This window comes from Festucalex cinctus, chromosome 1, assembly GCF_051991245.1.
Source record: "Festucalex cinctus isolate MCC-2025b chromosome 1, RoL_Fcin_1.0, whole genome shotgun sequence".
In the NCBI taxonomy this organism is placed as follows: domain Eukaryota; kingdom Metazoa; phylum Chordata; class Actinopteri; order Syngnathiformes; family Syngnathidae; genus Festucalex; species Festucalex cinctus.
In genome coordinates, this window is record NC_135411.1 from 24,504,102 (window position 1) to 24,516,496 (window position 12,395).

General features: G+C 39.7%; 1 protein-coding gene across 8 annotated transcripts in view; it reads left to right on the forward strand.

Moving 5' to 3' along the window:
• Positions 1 to 12,395, forward strand: part of pard3ab (par-3 family cell polarity regulator alpha, b) — a 160,713-nt gene that overhangs the window by 95,487 nt on the left and 52,831 nt on the right. For all 8 annotated transcript variants that reach the window (XR_013284013.1, XM_077524867.1, XM_077524879.1 and 5 more), the window contains 2 exons: positions 4,227 to 4,415; positions 6,464 to 6,634. Coding sequence is in view for 7 of the 8 variants with exons in the window: in XM_077524867.1 (XP_077380993.1) it covers positions 4,227 to 4,415; positions 6,464 to 6,634 (360 nt within the window). In the remaining variant the exon portion in view is untranslated. The remainder of the gene's footprint in view (positions 1 to 4,226; positions 4,416 to 6,463; positions 6,635 to 12,395) is intronic.

The window sequence follows — 12,395 nt, forward strand, 5'->3', positions numbered from 1 at the left end:
AAGCAGCCATTTCACAGTCACAAAGCCTTGGGGAAAAAAAAAAAAAAAAAAAAAAAAAATTAGATCAGCTCCCAACACCAGTTTCACCAATGGACAAGAAACTGAGTGGATGTGTATTTGTAACAGGATGCAGCAAAAAGTCTTAATATTAGGGGTGTCAGGCGATGAATTTTTTTTATTGTAATTAATTGAATACTTCACGATTAATCACAAATTTTAGATTTGTTTTAAATGTACAATAAAATATTTTTGTCTGATTCTTCATATTCTTAATAAATTTATCTAAAGTGGGTGTGTCAGGTGTTTAAAGTTTTTAATCGTAATGAATCGCATGACTACAGTTAACTCACGAGCAATCACAAATTTTATCTATTCTAAATGTACAATAAAATTACACTAAAAATATTTTTAAGTTTCATACTGTAGTTAACATAAAAGTGAGAAAAAATTTGTGCTGTCAAAGTTAAAGCGTTAACTCATTAATAAATCACAAAAAAAATCGCATTAATCATGTATTAACGCAAATTAATCGCACATTAATTTTGACTGCAGATGATCCTTTAGCTTGACAGTGGATGGCTACGTTAAAGGTAGCACAGGTTGTGTTTGAATAATAAACATAACATGCATTAAAGTGAAGCATTAAATAAATGTTTGCGTGTGACATTCAGAATATTTGTTCATGTCAAACTATTGGGGTCATTTTTTTTTCCACTTTAAATTATGCAAGTAATTAAGGATGAGATGTCCTCTTTACATTAAATGCCGAAAAAATTTACACATAAGAGGTGCATTTTAAATTTGTCGGCCAAAAAATGGTGATAAAAAACCTTTTTAATTAAGCGATTAATCGTGATTAATCAAAATTTTAAGATGTGATTAATCTGATTAAAAAATGTAATCGTTTGACAGTTCTAGAAAAAATGTTAATCTAATAGAAATATGGCTGCATCTATTAGTCATTGGTAGTTATTTCATAATAATTAATAAAATTGAGTTAAAATTAAAAAGATATACTGTACTCTAAAAAAACGAGTGCGATATTGATTTGGGTTGAGGTCATTTCTCTGCCACTAGATGGCATAATTGCATTTGTAAGATGTTGGTGACAGCTCAGTGTATTTTTCTTTCCATATGAAGGGTTACATATTTAATCTTTAACATGAAGTGACTTGGGAAATTCTACACATTTTTAAAATTGTAAAATACAACTTGACCCCAGTTTCCACAAATGTATGCATTTTTATTAAATTTATTCCTGCTAAATTTTCACGTGGACATGACTGCTGCGTTGCGACTGACTGGAATTCCCACAGTACAGGCAATCATTCAACACACGTTTAAAAACAATTAGTGGCGTTAAAGGAACTTTTAATTTAATCAAAATTATCACATTAATTTTGACACCCTCACTTAATACCTTTAATTGAACAGGAATTTGTACCCTGACACTAGTTTCACCAATATGAAACATGAAAATGGGTGGACATGTCTATTATGACAGGAAAAGATCTCAAGGTTGCATGCTTAAAATTGAGCAAGTTGTCTGCCATTTTGGCTGCAAGCAGACATTTTGCACTCAGTGGCACCCACTGGAAAGTCAGGAAAAAAAAAATGCTCTTGATACCAGATTCACATACTGGCACAAAATTTGGTGGACATGGATGTCATCACAGGATGCACAAAAAACTCTCAAGGAAGGACCCCTGCCTGAAACTGAACAAGAAGTCGGCCATTTTGGCTGGATGCATTTAAGTCTGCTTCTCACGAAGCGGCAAAGTGAGTGTTTGCAAGGTAACAAAAGCTGATTTTTCATCAGGGTTTGTTCAAGGTTGCAAACGGTCGCAAATATGATCACCAGATGTTTGCCAGACATCGAACGTCTTTCCAAACGCTTCACCGCCCAGTAAGATGCCGGGCCTTCGCTAGAATTCCAGGGCTCTCACTTTGACAAACTCCAAACTTAATCCACCTTGTTTCTTCCACATGGCCTATTTTGTGTTCTTTCCCCTCTCGACAGATCATTTCCCGCCCCCTTATTGTGATGTTTTCCAGCGTAATAGGATTGATTTATCTGCGTAATTGAATTCCGGATTCAGAAGTAATGACGTTCCTGTTGTCTTATTATTTATTCCATTGCACTCGCTGATGATCACAGGCAACATGGTTGTTTTTTTTTGTTTTCTTCTCTCCCCATCCAAATCCCAGGATGCATTTATTTGTCTTTCCTCATCCTCATCCTTCCTTCCTCCATGCATTCCATCCTCCTCCCTCCTCCCGATAAAACAAAGGCAGCTAATGGCGCACTGACAGCGAGCCCGGTGATTGAATTCATTAAGCGTGCGCGATAATTGGCAGGCGGCGGCGTGCACGCAGCCCGTCTATTCAGAGGACAGCTGTCAAATAACGAGCCGGAGAGAATGCCATTTATTGTCGGCAGGGAGAAAGCGACACGAGCACCTGTTGTGGCGTGTGAGAGAAAGAGAGAGCTCGTTTTGCCACGATGGCCATGACATTCAATGTTTCCATTTAAGCTTCCAAAATTGCAATTTTTTTCCCCGCTTTTCAAATGACTCTAAAAGGGTGCTTTACAGCTACAATAGACCCAAGCTGCAAGGTTTTTTCCCCCCGTAAAAGCCATTGGTTGTTGATAATCTGGTTGAGGGTCAGATTGTCACCTTCATAAAATAACGTCATTTCTATAGCACTTTTCATCCAATGCAACAATCCACACTAAAACACGAACAACAATATAGCAAAGAAGCCGTAAAATCAGTTTTAAAAAAAAACAAAAAAAACTCCACAAATGAAAGAAAAATCCAAATGCAGAGTTAATCCTTTGGAGCTTGCTGAACTTAGCTTTAGTAAAGCAGTTATGGATGACTTATTGGCATATTTTAGCGAAAGAATATCCTTTAGTCCGGACTTCAATTGCAAAAAAATAAAAAATAAAGCAAACCAGACTTAACCCTTTGCAGCGATCAGTGAGATATTAACATCTTGCATTGGAATTCTGAAACCTTGTGCAGTGTTTAAAATGTGTTTTGGTAAAAATTGGTCATATGGTTGAATTGTAAATCGGCATCTCAAGCTGGAATTCCCAAATTTTTATGTTACTTAGACCCATTTTTTTTTTTGCAATAAATAAATCATTTCTACATTTGTCCCTAAAAAAAAGCCAGAGAAAATGTAAATGTAAAACACGTGTAAGCCTTTTGGAGATCACTAAACTGAACTCTTGTGAGCTACTCTGATGTCTGAGTTTGTGCAGTTTTGGAGGTGAATTTTCATTCAAAAAATGGGTTGAATGCTGAGTTGCTGGACTGAGTGAGCTGTTGTAGAAATGCTTGCATGATTGTATCTCACGTAAGGCCAACACTCTGGAATTCCAACTTGGAACGACCAATTTTTTTCTGACTTTACATGTGAATTTCAGCTCCAGTACATTTGGTTGAATGCAAAATTGTTTGCTCCAAAAAACCACACGGGCATTTCTCATTTACTCCCAGCCCTTTTCACTGAAGCAACCGCTGATTTTGCAAGGCCAACAGAATATTTTTTTCTATTGCTATAAAAACATGGAACCTACCAAAAGAAAGATTAGAGTCTCATATTTCATCAGGAAAAAAAGTGTATTTGTATCTGTTTCAGTTTTGTATCAATTAGCATTAGAATGTAGCTAGTTTTCATCAATGTTCATATTCCAGGTGAAAACACTGGCAAAAAGAGCTTGTTGCAACATGGCCCTGGCTGATCTCTTATACTCAGATGCCACCTGCTGTTGTTTTTTTTTTTTTTTTTTTTTTTTTTTTGTAAGAACTACCATTGCTTTTAGCCACCTGTTCATGTCAGATGTTGCATCAAAGCCTTCTTCTGCATGCTATTGCATAAAAAAAAGAATGTGTAAATACATTTTTGGGAGTGAAGGACAAAGTGTTAAAAGCGTGTTTACACGTTTTGGGGTTTGAATGAGTTAATCTTTTGGAATTTGCTGAGCTACACTCAACAAACTGTACAAAGTTTAATGCGACCCTAAAGGTCTATTTACACAAAAATGTGGTCCAATTCCAAATTGTGTGATCTTGCAAGGCGTACCGAAGTCTTGCATTGAGATTCCATTTTGTACAATATTGGAGGTGAACCGTGTCCGCTCAAGGAGCCACAATCAAGGTCTGTTTTCTCAAAATGTGTTTTTAAAAAAAATGTTTGTGTTTTTCTGGTGACAGAAACCCGAGGAGGACGAGCTGGTGCTGACGCCAGATGGCACTCGCGAGTTTCTCACCTTCGAGATTCCGCTCAGCGACTCAGGATCTGCGGGCCTGGGTGTCAGCGTGAAGGGGAACCGGTCCAAGGAGAACCACGCTGACCTCGGCATCTTCGTCAAGTCCATCATCAATGGAGGGGCCGCATGCAAGGTTGGTTTACCTTTTAAAATATTCAGAAATTGTCATTTTGTTTGAAGATGCAATAGTCGCCATTTTAAGATCATTAAAAACACTCGCAACAATTAGCCAGTAAATATGATCTTTTTTTTAAGCTTACCCAAACTTATTGTTTAACTTTTCAGGTAAATAAAATCATATAAATGGCTAGCTTATCTTAATTTAGCATGTATGTTACACATATAAATTAGGGGTGCAAGAATTAGTCGATGATAATTCAATCAATTATTTTGATCCTCGATTATCATTTGAAGACCATGTTTAACTTCAAATGATCTTTGTGTTGATATAAAATACGCCATTTGTAGACATTAATGATCAACATTTTCTGATGGATGTTATTCGTGAAACCAGTGACTGAACCATAATCCAGGGGTGGCGAGATCCGGTCCTCGAGGGCCGCAGTTCTGCTGGTTTTGGATATTTCCCTTCTTCAACACAGCTGATTCATGATCAGCTCATCAGCAAACTCTGCAGAAACCTGATGACGAGCCTGTTAATTAGAATCAGCTGCGCTTCAAGTAGGGAAATCTATAAAACCTGCAGGACTCCGGCCCTCGAGGCCCGCAGTTTGCCACCCCTGCCATAATCTTTATGGTTGTGCATTTTCTGCACTGTTAATTTAAAATAATGTGATAATTATTTGTAATTATATGGATTGAAATGAATTTATTTATTTATTTATTTATAATCTGATTCATCATTATGGACCGATTATTCTAATTTAAGTAATCGTTAGTAACGTAGCTTGACTTGTAGTGACGTATTTAAACAAAAAACAGCTGTTTCGGTTTAGTTTAAAACTATTATGTTATTATTTAATTTTTTAAAGACTGATCTAAACTTTTATCGAAAATTCCTGGTGAATATAAGGCAAGTAGCAAAGATTATTAGCTCGAGTTGTATAGAGACATTGTTTTTTGTTGTTGCTGTTTTTTTTTCAGGCTAATTGTTTAGGCTAATCTGTACGACGGCATATTAGGGCCACGTATAAATATATATTTTTTAGAAGGCGGAGGCAATATCCCGTGGAAAAAACTCGCAAATTTGACACTTTATAAAGCGGCAAATTTGCGGAAAAAAACCCTCATAAATTTGCAAGTTCATAAAGTGGCAGATTTGCCATAAAAAAAAAAGATGGATTCATTCTTAATTCAAACTTTACTTGTCATACATGGCAGCTAGAGCGACAACACTTCCTGATCCCCTATCAGCTCACTAGCACTATTCAATCAGAAGGTAGCATATTTTAGATAAATGCAAGTGAATGACAGAGAGCAGCAGATTCGACATCAACTTAGATACTTGTACAAAAAAAAAATATACCAAGATGGATGAATGTGTACATAATAATTCTGGAAACATAAATGTACAAGTAAATATACATTTGATCCTCAGGCTGCGGACCTTCGCAAAGCAAGGCCTCTTTGGCGTTGGCTGTACCCAACGCTTCAAAGAGCGAATGCTTAACATCATATGGTTAATCTCTGCTATCTCCTTATTTGAAAACTCAAACGAAAAGTATTGGCGCAATCATTGAAGTAGTAGGCTACGTATTTTTCTCATAAGTTTTTTTCCCTCGCAGAACTGTCACTTTATAAACGTGCAAATCTGCCACTTTATAAACTTGCAATTTGCCACTTTAGAAAGTCGCAAATTTGTCACTTTATAAACTCACAAATTTGCCATTTTTTTCTCAGAATATTGCCCCACCCACTAAAAAATATATATTTATACATGACCCTAATACGCCGTCGTATATATCTGAAGGACTGCAGATTTATTTTATTTTCATTTTTTATTTTTTAAAGTATAATTACTAGCCAGTTAGCATTTGAACAGCATTTGTTAGCTTAGCTCGAACAGGAGAAAAAAAAAATAGCCACTTAGAATGCGGCATTTTTCTATAAGATGGCACCCTAGTAAAATCAACAATAGCAAATTGAAACACTTTAGTACCAATGCTAATTGGCATGCTAATATTTCAGCTGTCTAGTGTGTTGTGTGACTTCCTTATCCAGGACGGGCGCCTGCGAGTAAACGACCAGCTGATTGCCGTCAACAGCGAGTCGCTGCTGGGTAAAACCAACCAGGACGCCATGGAGACGCTGCGCAAGTCCATGTCCACTGAGGGAAACAAACGCGGTATGATCCAGCTCATCATCGCCAGACGTGTCGGAAAGAGAAGCCAGGTGGGTCATTGGGCAAAAGAAATCGGAGACAAATCTAAATGTTTTTGCAAAAAAATGGGATCTAGTTCCATAGATTGTCTTATAAAAAAACAAAAACCAAAGCATGCACGTGAGCCTTTGCAGCTGTTGTAAGTAAACTATTGTGCAGTAAGTGCCTGTCTCGTGTGATGGTGGCTGAAATTCCACAAAGTTCTGTGTCACTGTTGAGGTTTGCTATTTCTGGTTCCAGTCATAAAGCTCATTGACATTTGTAATGATTTAAAGATCCCCGGTTATGAGCTTTGCAGCAGTTACACCAATCATCCTCTGAACGCCCTAATACTGTATCAAAAGAAATGTGAACAAAATCGTACCTGGTTGTAGAGTTGCAGTCTCCACGAGGAAGGTCTACCGTTAGCCTAGCATCAAACGAGCAGATTTTGGTGGGCTTGGCCAAGGCTCGCCAGACTTCCGTGTGTTTTTTGACTACAAAATGAGTTGGGCGTAGCGAAGTCTCATCTTTTCCATGTGCTCCTGTTTACAAACAGTCTTCACATCTGCACCTGAAGTAATATTGGCTTATTAGTTTCAATAGTTGGTATCGATCCCGGGGTAAGTGAAAGATGTTCTGCTAATCCACGTTTGTATTGTCCCAAATTCCTGAAGCAGTCGTCAGTTAAATGTTTGCCACAAACTGTCAGGGCTGCTAATCCTCCTCACGACCGGGTGTAGCTACTGGGATTGACACCCCCGTACCGGTCGAACCATAAGTCCTACGGGGAAAATGAACACATCCTCGGAACCGGGTCGACCTCGACTTTTCATCGGCGTCGGTGCCGGCCCTCCACGACCCTCCGGGCCGCAGATACGGGGCCGTGAAATTGTGGACCATGCTGTCCTCCTGCTGCTGCTGTTTGTTTGCTCCGGCGGGGGGGAGGGGTTGAAAATTGTGAGGGTGGAGTTCGCGCTGAGCTAGTGACGTGAAAAACCGAAAAAGGTGGGGTTAGTGATGTGTAAAACCGACCTGCTGAAACAGCCCATTTGAGAGTGCTGTTTGAGGTAAGATACAAACGGCCATAGGAAAGGCAAACATTGGTTGTTTATTTCACAACTTTGGGGACTTAGTCAGGCTATGGTAAGGCATGTAAAAAAACAAAACAAAAGTGAACATTCCATATGAGGGGACCTTTAAGACCCGAGAGCATGTGATCTTATTGACAGCAAAGTGTTTGACTTGATACCTTAATGAAGACTCGGGTAACGTGCATCACAGCACTTTCAACTGAGCGCTCCCATTTTTCCAGAACATTCTGATTGAATTCTGCCATTTGACTTAAAATTCCATTCACAAGTCCTTTTGAAATTTCATTTGATTTAACCTTGCAGAAATCGTCATCTTATTTAGAGCAAAGTGAGTGTTGTTTTATGACTTCTCAAAGCTGCCAGGCTGTTCAAGGTGGACCGCCTGCAGCACACCGCTCTAGAAAAAAAATCCTACTGTGAAGTGAGCAGCACTGTACGTGTTCTCCATGTCGACAATGTTGTGTTTGGACAGGGTGTCAGCACCTGAGTCCCTCTGGCTGGCTTTGTGAGTGTGCATGTGAGCGTGCGCGTGCTGCCAATGTGCACATGAGCGCCTCTGGCGCTCTTCCTCTGCTGCCTCGTTCTCATCTTCCTTCAACCAAACTTTAGATTTCCCCTCGGCCCGTCTGCTAATTGAAAGCCCGATTCAAGCTCGGAGCTCTCTTTTGTTTTTACTCAACATGTGGTGTGTGTGTGGGTGCATATCAAGGTGTGTGTGTCACTTGTACGTAAGTAATTGTGTATTAGCTGCTTGTGCATGCATGTATTCAGGTTCAAGGGCACCATGACGGCTTGTCCGCACTTCGGCTACTGGGCTGCAGGAGACGCCGCAGGCTATTCTCGTGTCTGCCCCCCCCCCCCCCCCCCCGACCAAAAAACCCCCCAAAAAAACACTTAAATTCCCTTCCCCCTCATATGAAAATGGTACCTGAGAGATCTTCTTGTCACAGATTATGCAAACAAATTTTAGCATTTTCAGTTTAATTTACCGGTACATAAATGTGTGTCAAACAGGCAAAATTATGGTGCCCTGAGTTATGAGCGACCAACAAGTTTTTTGAGACAGGAGCTATTGTACGGCTGATTTAGTTGCAGTTGGAACAGTTCAGTCTATTGCTACTCCCAGTAGAAATTTCCTGGCAAATTCAAAATACAAGAGAGAGAGTGAGAGCGTATTAAAAGGCCTTGATACACCAAAAGAAGTGATACACCAGAAGTCTCCAAAGCAACAAGAAGATGGCAGCCTGCTTCAGCTCTTGTCCCGGTCAGTTGGTGCAAAATGTACAGCAGTATCCAATTCAGTCATTGACACCTAACTCCCTCCCCAAGCCGGGGAGGAGGGAGCAAAAGAGAGAAGCGACAGTCAAACAGGCCAACGTAATTCAGCCAAATGCAAGAGCGTAAAAATAAGTCTGAAGGCGAAGCAAAAATGGTGGAACATGTGGAAAGATAGCAATACTAACAGGCTTATATTCTTTATCCTCTGTGAAGAATCTATGACTTAGAATATCCATATCATGTCTGTCATACTTGGGGCACACACTAGAAAGAGCACAATGACCATTTAATTAATGGAATTTAAAAAATATATATTATATCGTATTTACAATATGTCAGGTTATGTTGTATAATATGTTATGTTACTCTGTTTTTATAGTACAATATTCCAGAGTGCACTTTAAGAGCATTCCCATTCATTTCAATGGGGGATTTAAGATGAGGCACCACTGTATATTGTTTGATATCCCCGGAGGGATTGTATTATGACAAAAATCATAATAATAATAACAGCAGCCAGAGGCTTTTTTTTTTCTTTCCAAAAGTGCCTGCGGGGGAGCGCGGGTGCGTAATATGATGGGCGAAGGCTTTTTGCACACGTGACACGCACTTGACATGTAGAATCAAATCATGTGTTATTTACCTTCCTGCCCGTAGCTCGCCTCCCGAGGAGCCAATTTACAATCGCAAATGTTTGCATAAATCACACGCGTGACCGCGAACCCCCGCCTCAAATCCTCCATCCTTATTCCATCTTCAATCCCAGCCAACTCCAAGCGGCCGCCTGACGGGATCCAGACCTTCCCGCCGCTTAATTATCCGTCTGAATATGCAACACGCTGCACTGCGGCTTGTCCGTGCTCGTAGCAAATCGCACCCCCCAGCACACCAACGACTCAAACCCGCCAGCCCCATCCCCACCATCCCCTCCCCGCTATTACTTCAGCCGGCCAAATTCATTAACTACCTCATTTCAAGTCAAGAGCAACACACAGCGGCGCCTTGGAAAAGCCTCGAACCCTCGTCTTTTGCGCCACAATATTAGGAACACATTTCAGTATGACCACTTAAAGGATACAAGATATACAATGATAAGCACATTATAAAATTTATCTCTGTGACATTGTCACTCAAAATGGAAAAGCTATTAAATTGATTCTATTGATTTTTTTTTTGTTCCATTGATGTGATTGGCAACTTTCAATGACACATTTGATGTTTTTTTCCAATTACCTATATATATTAGGGGGGTACTAATCACAATGTTCCGGCCAATCATCGATTTTTAAAAAGTCTGACCTGCCAATCTCGATTTTTGCCGATTCCGATTGTTTTTAGAATAAGCAGCCACCTTCAGTGTTCCAATCGTCAGGGTTTCCATGGGGTCTAAAAAAAGTCAAATAATGAACATGTTCAATATGTACGACAAAAATCTTAACATTGGCGGGGGACGCCGAGTTACGCCTGCGCCACCAACTGTGAGGTCAAACGGAATGTAGCCAATCAAGAGGCACCCTAACTGAAAAATACGGAAGTGCACGTATACAAAAACAACAAGCATATTATTTTCCCCCTCCGGGAAAACAAAAGAGAAAATAAAACTTCAAAGAACGCATTTCACAACCGTCAGACTTCACATCCGTCCGTGCGATCCTTTTCTGAGACACCGTTCGACATCGCGCAAATCAAGCAAACTGGAATACACGAACCGTGGGAAATGATGTATAACCAAACACGTGACGAGTTTGTGTCACATGTTTGAGTCTGTAGCGATGGCCCAAAAAAATAAAAAATAAATAAATACATTATTTTCCCCTTCCGCTTTTGATTAGATCACATATAATCATGCGAGAGGTCTCTCACGGTGGACTGGAATCTTTAGTGTTAAGATGATAATCTTTATGTTTGTGAGGGAGCTGTGATGAGATTATCTGCGCACCTCACAAACAATACGACCAAAGCTGTTCAATGCCCGATTTTTTTAATTTTCATGTGTGGCATCTGACAAAGATAAAAAAATCTCTTAAGATTTGAAAAATCCTTATATGTGTACCAGGCTTAAGAGCTGAAGCAATTAAATTGAAAGGACACATCAAGTCATTTGAACTTTTAAAGTTATATTTTACAATAAAACAGTCATGAATTTTAACATCAGTTTTAGCTCTAAATCTCAGTGTTATTAATTTATTTCGTTTTTTAATTAATCACCCAGCTGTAGAATCAAATTATTCAAGTTATTTGATTGATTAATTGTTTCAGCCCTAGAATCCACATAATGGATTTTCCCATTTTAATGTCATCTGTTTGTATTGACAAGATATTTCCTATATTTAATATGCTGCAGTTGCACTGACAGATACCGATTTATCACTAGGATGCCTAACCCCCCCGCCAACCCCCCGACCCCCCGGATTTACTATTGGTGTTTGTGTCGAAGTGTCAGTAGACTTATATCCGATATGCTGCAGCTGCATTGATAAACCATAGGTGGTTGTTTGCATAGACATTATCGTAATAGACGGCCAGCCGATGACATCAGGCTTGCAATGATCAGGTATACCTGATCTGCAGTTGGATTGTCACATATCTGATTTACTGCTAATGTTTTTTGTTTTGTTTTTTTCCCCTGGTTCGCCATGGATGTGCTGTTTGTCCACTGGTGCGTAGACAACACAATGATAGCGAGTCCAAGAGAATCTTATCGCTTGTGACGCGGCACACACAACGATGCTAATCCTCATATAGCTCCAGCTGTCGCCGTCTAGACGGTAAATGCAGCAAACCGCAGCCAATCAATACGGCCAATGATCCATTGGACACACACACACACACATATGCACTCTCCCGCAGAATCCAGGAATGTGTGTTTATGGATAAGAGGAGTACAAAATGGTCAATTTGTCGGGCTAAAGTGGGGCCTCATCACAAGTCCTGAGAGGAATGTCGTCAGCTTGCTAGCAGGCTAATAAGAAGCCTGAACGCTCGCTGGCCCATTGGAAATCCATCCTCGTTCATCCTACGCCGCTAGCATTAGCATGCATACCGCTGTCTGTTCATTACTGCTGTGAACACATGCCGGTTTGTGTGGAAACATTGCCGATTTGTTCTTAGAAACGATTCTATTTGCTTTGTTGTCATGCAATGCAATTCAGTTTATGGCAGGATGCAATTTATTCCAATTATGAGTCAATGCAATTCACTCCAATTACCATGCGATTAGAGGTGTCAAAATGAATCGATTAATCGACAAGTTTTAGTAACTCTTTTACTGCCACACATTATCAAAAAATAGACATGCTTTCACCTGCTGGCCATAATTAGTGGTTTTGATTCCACAATGCATTGAACAGACAGTGCTGCACTTAGACGTTGCACAGGAAAAATAAAAAACTTAGTTGAAGTTTTTGGCGGTCAAAGAGTT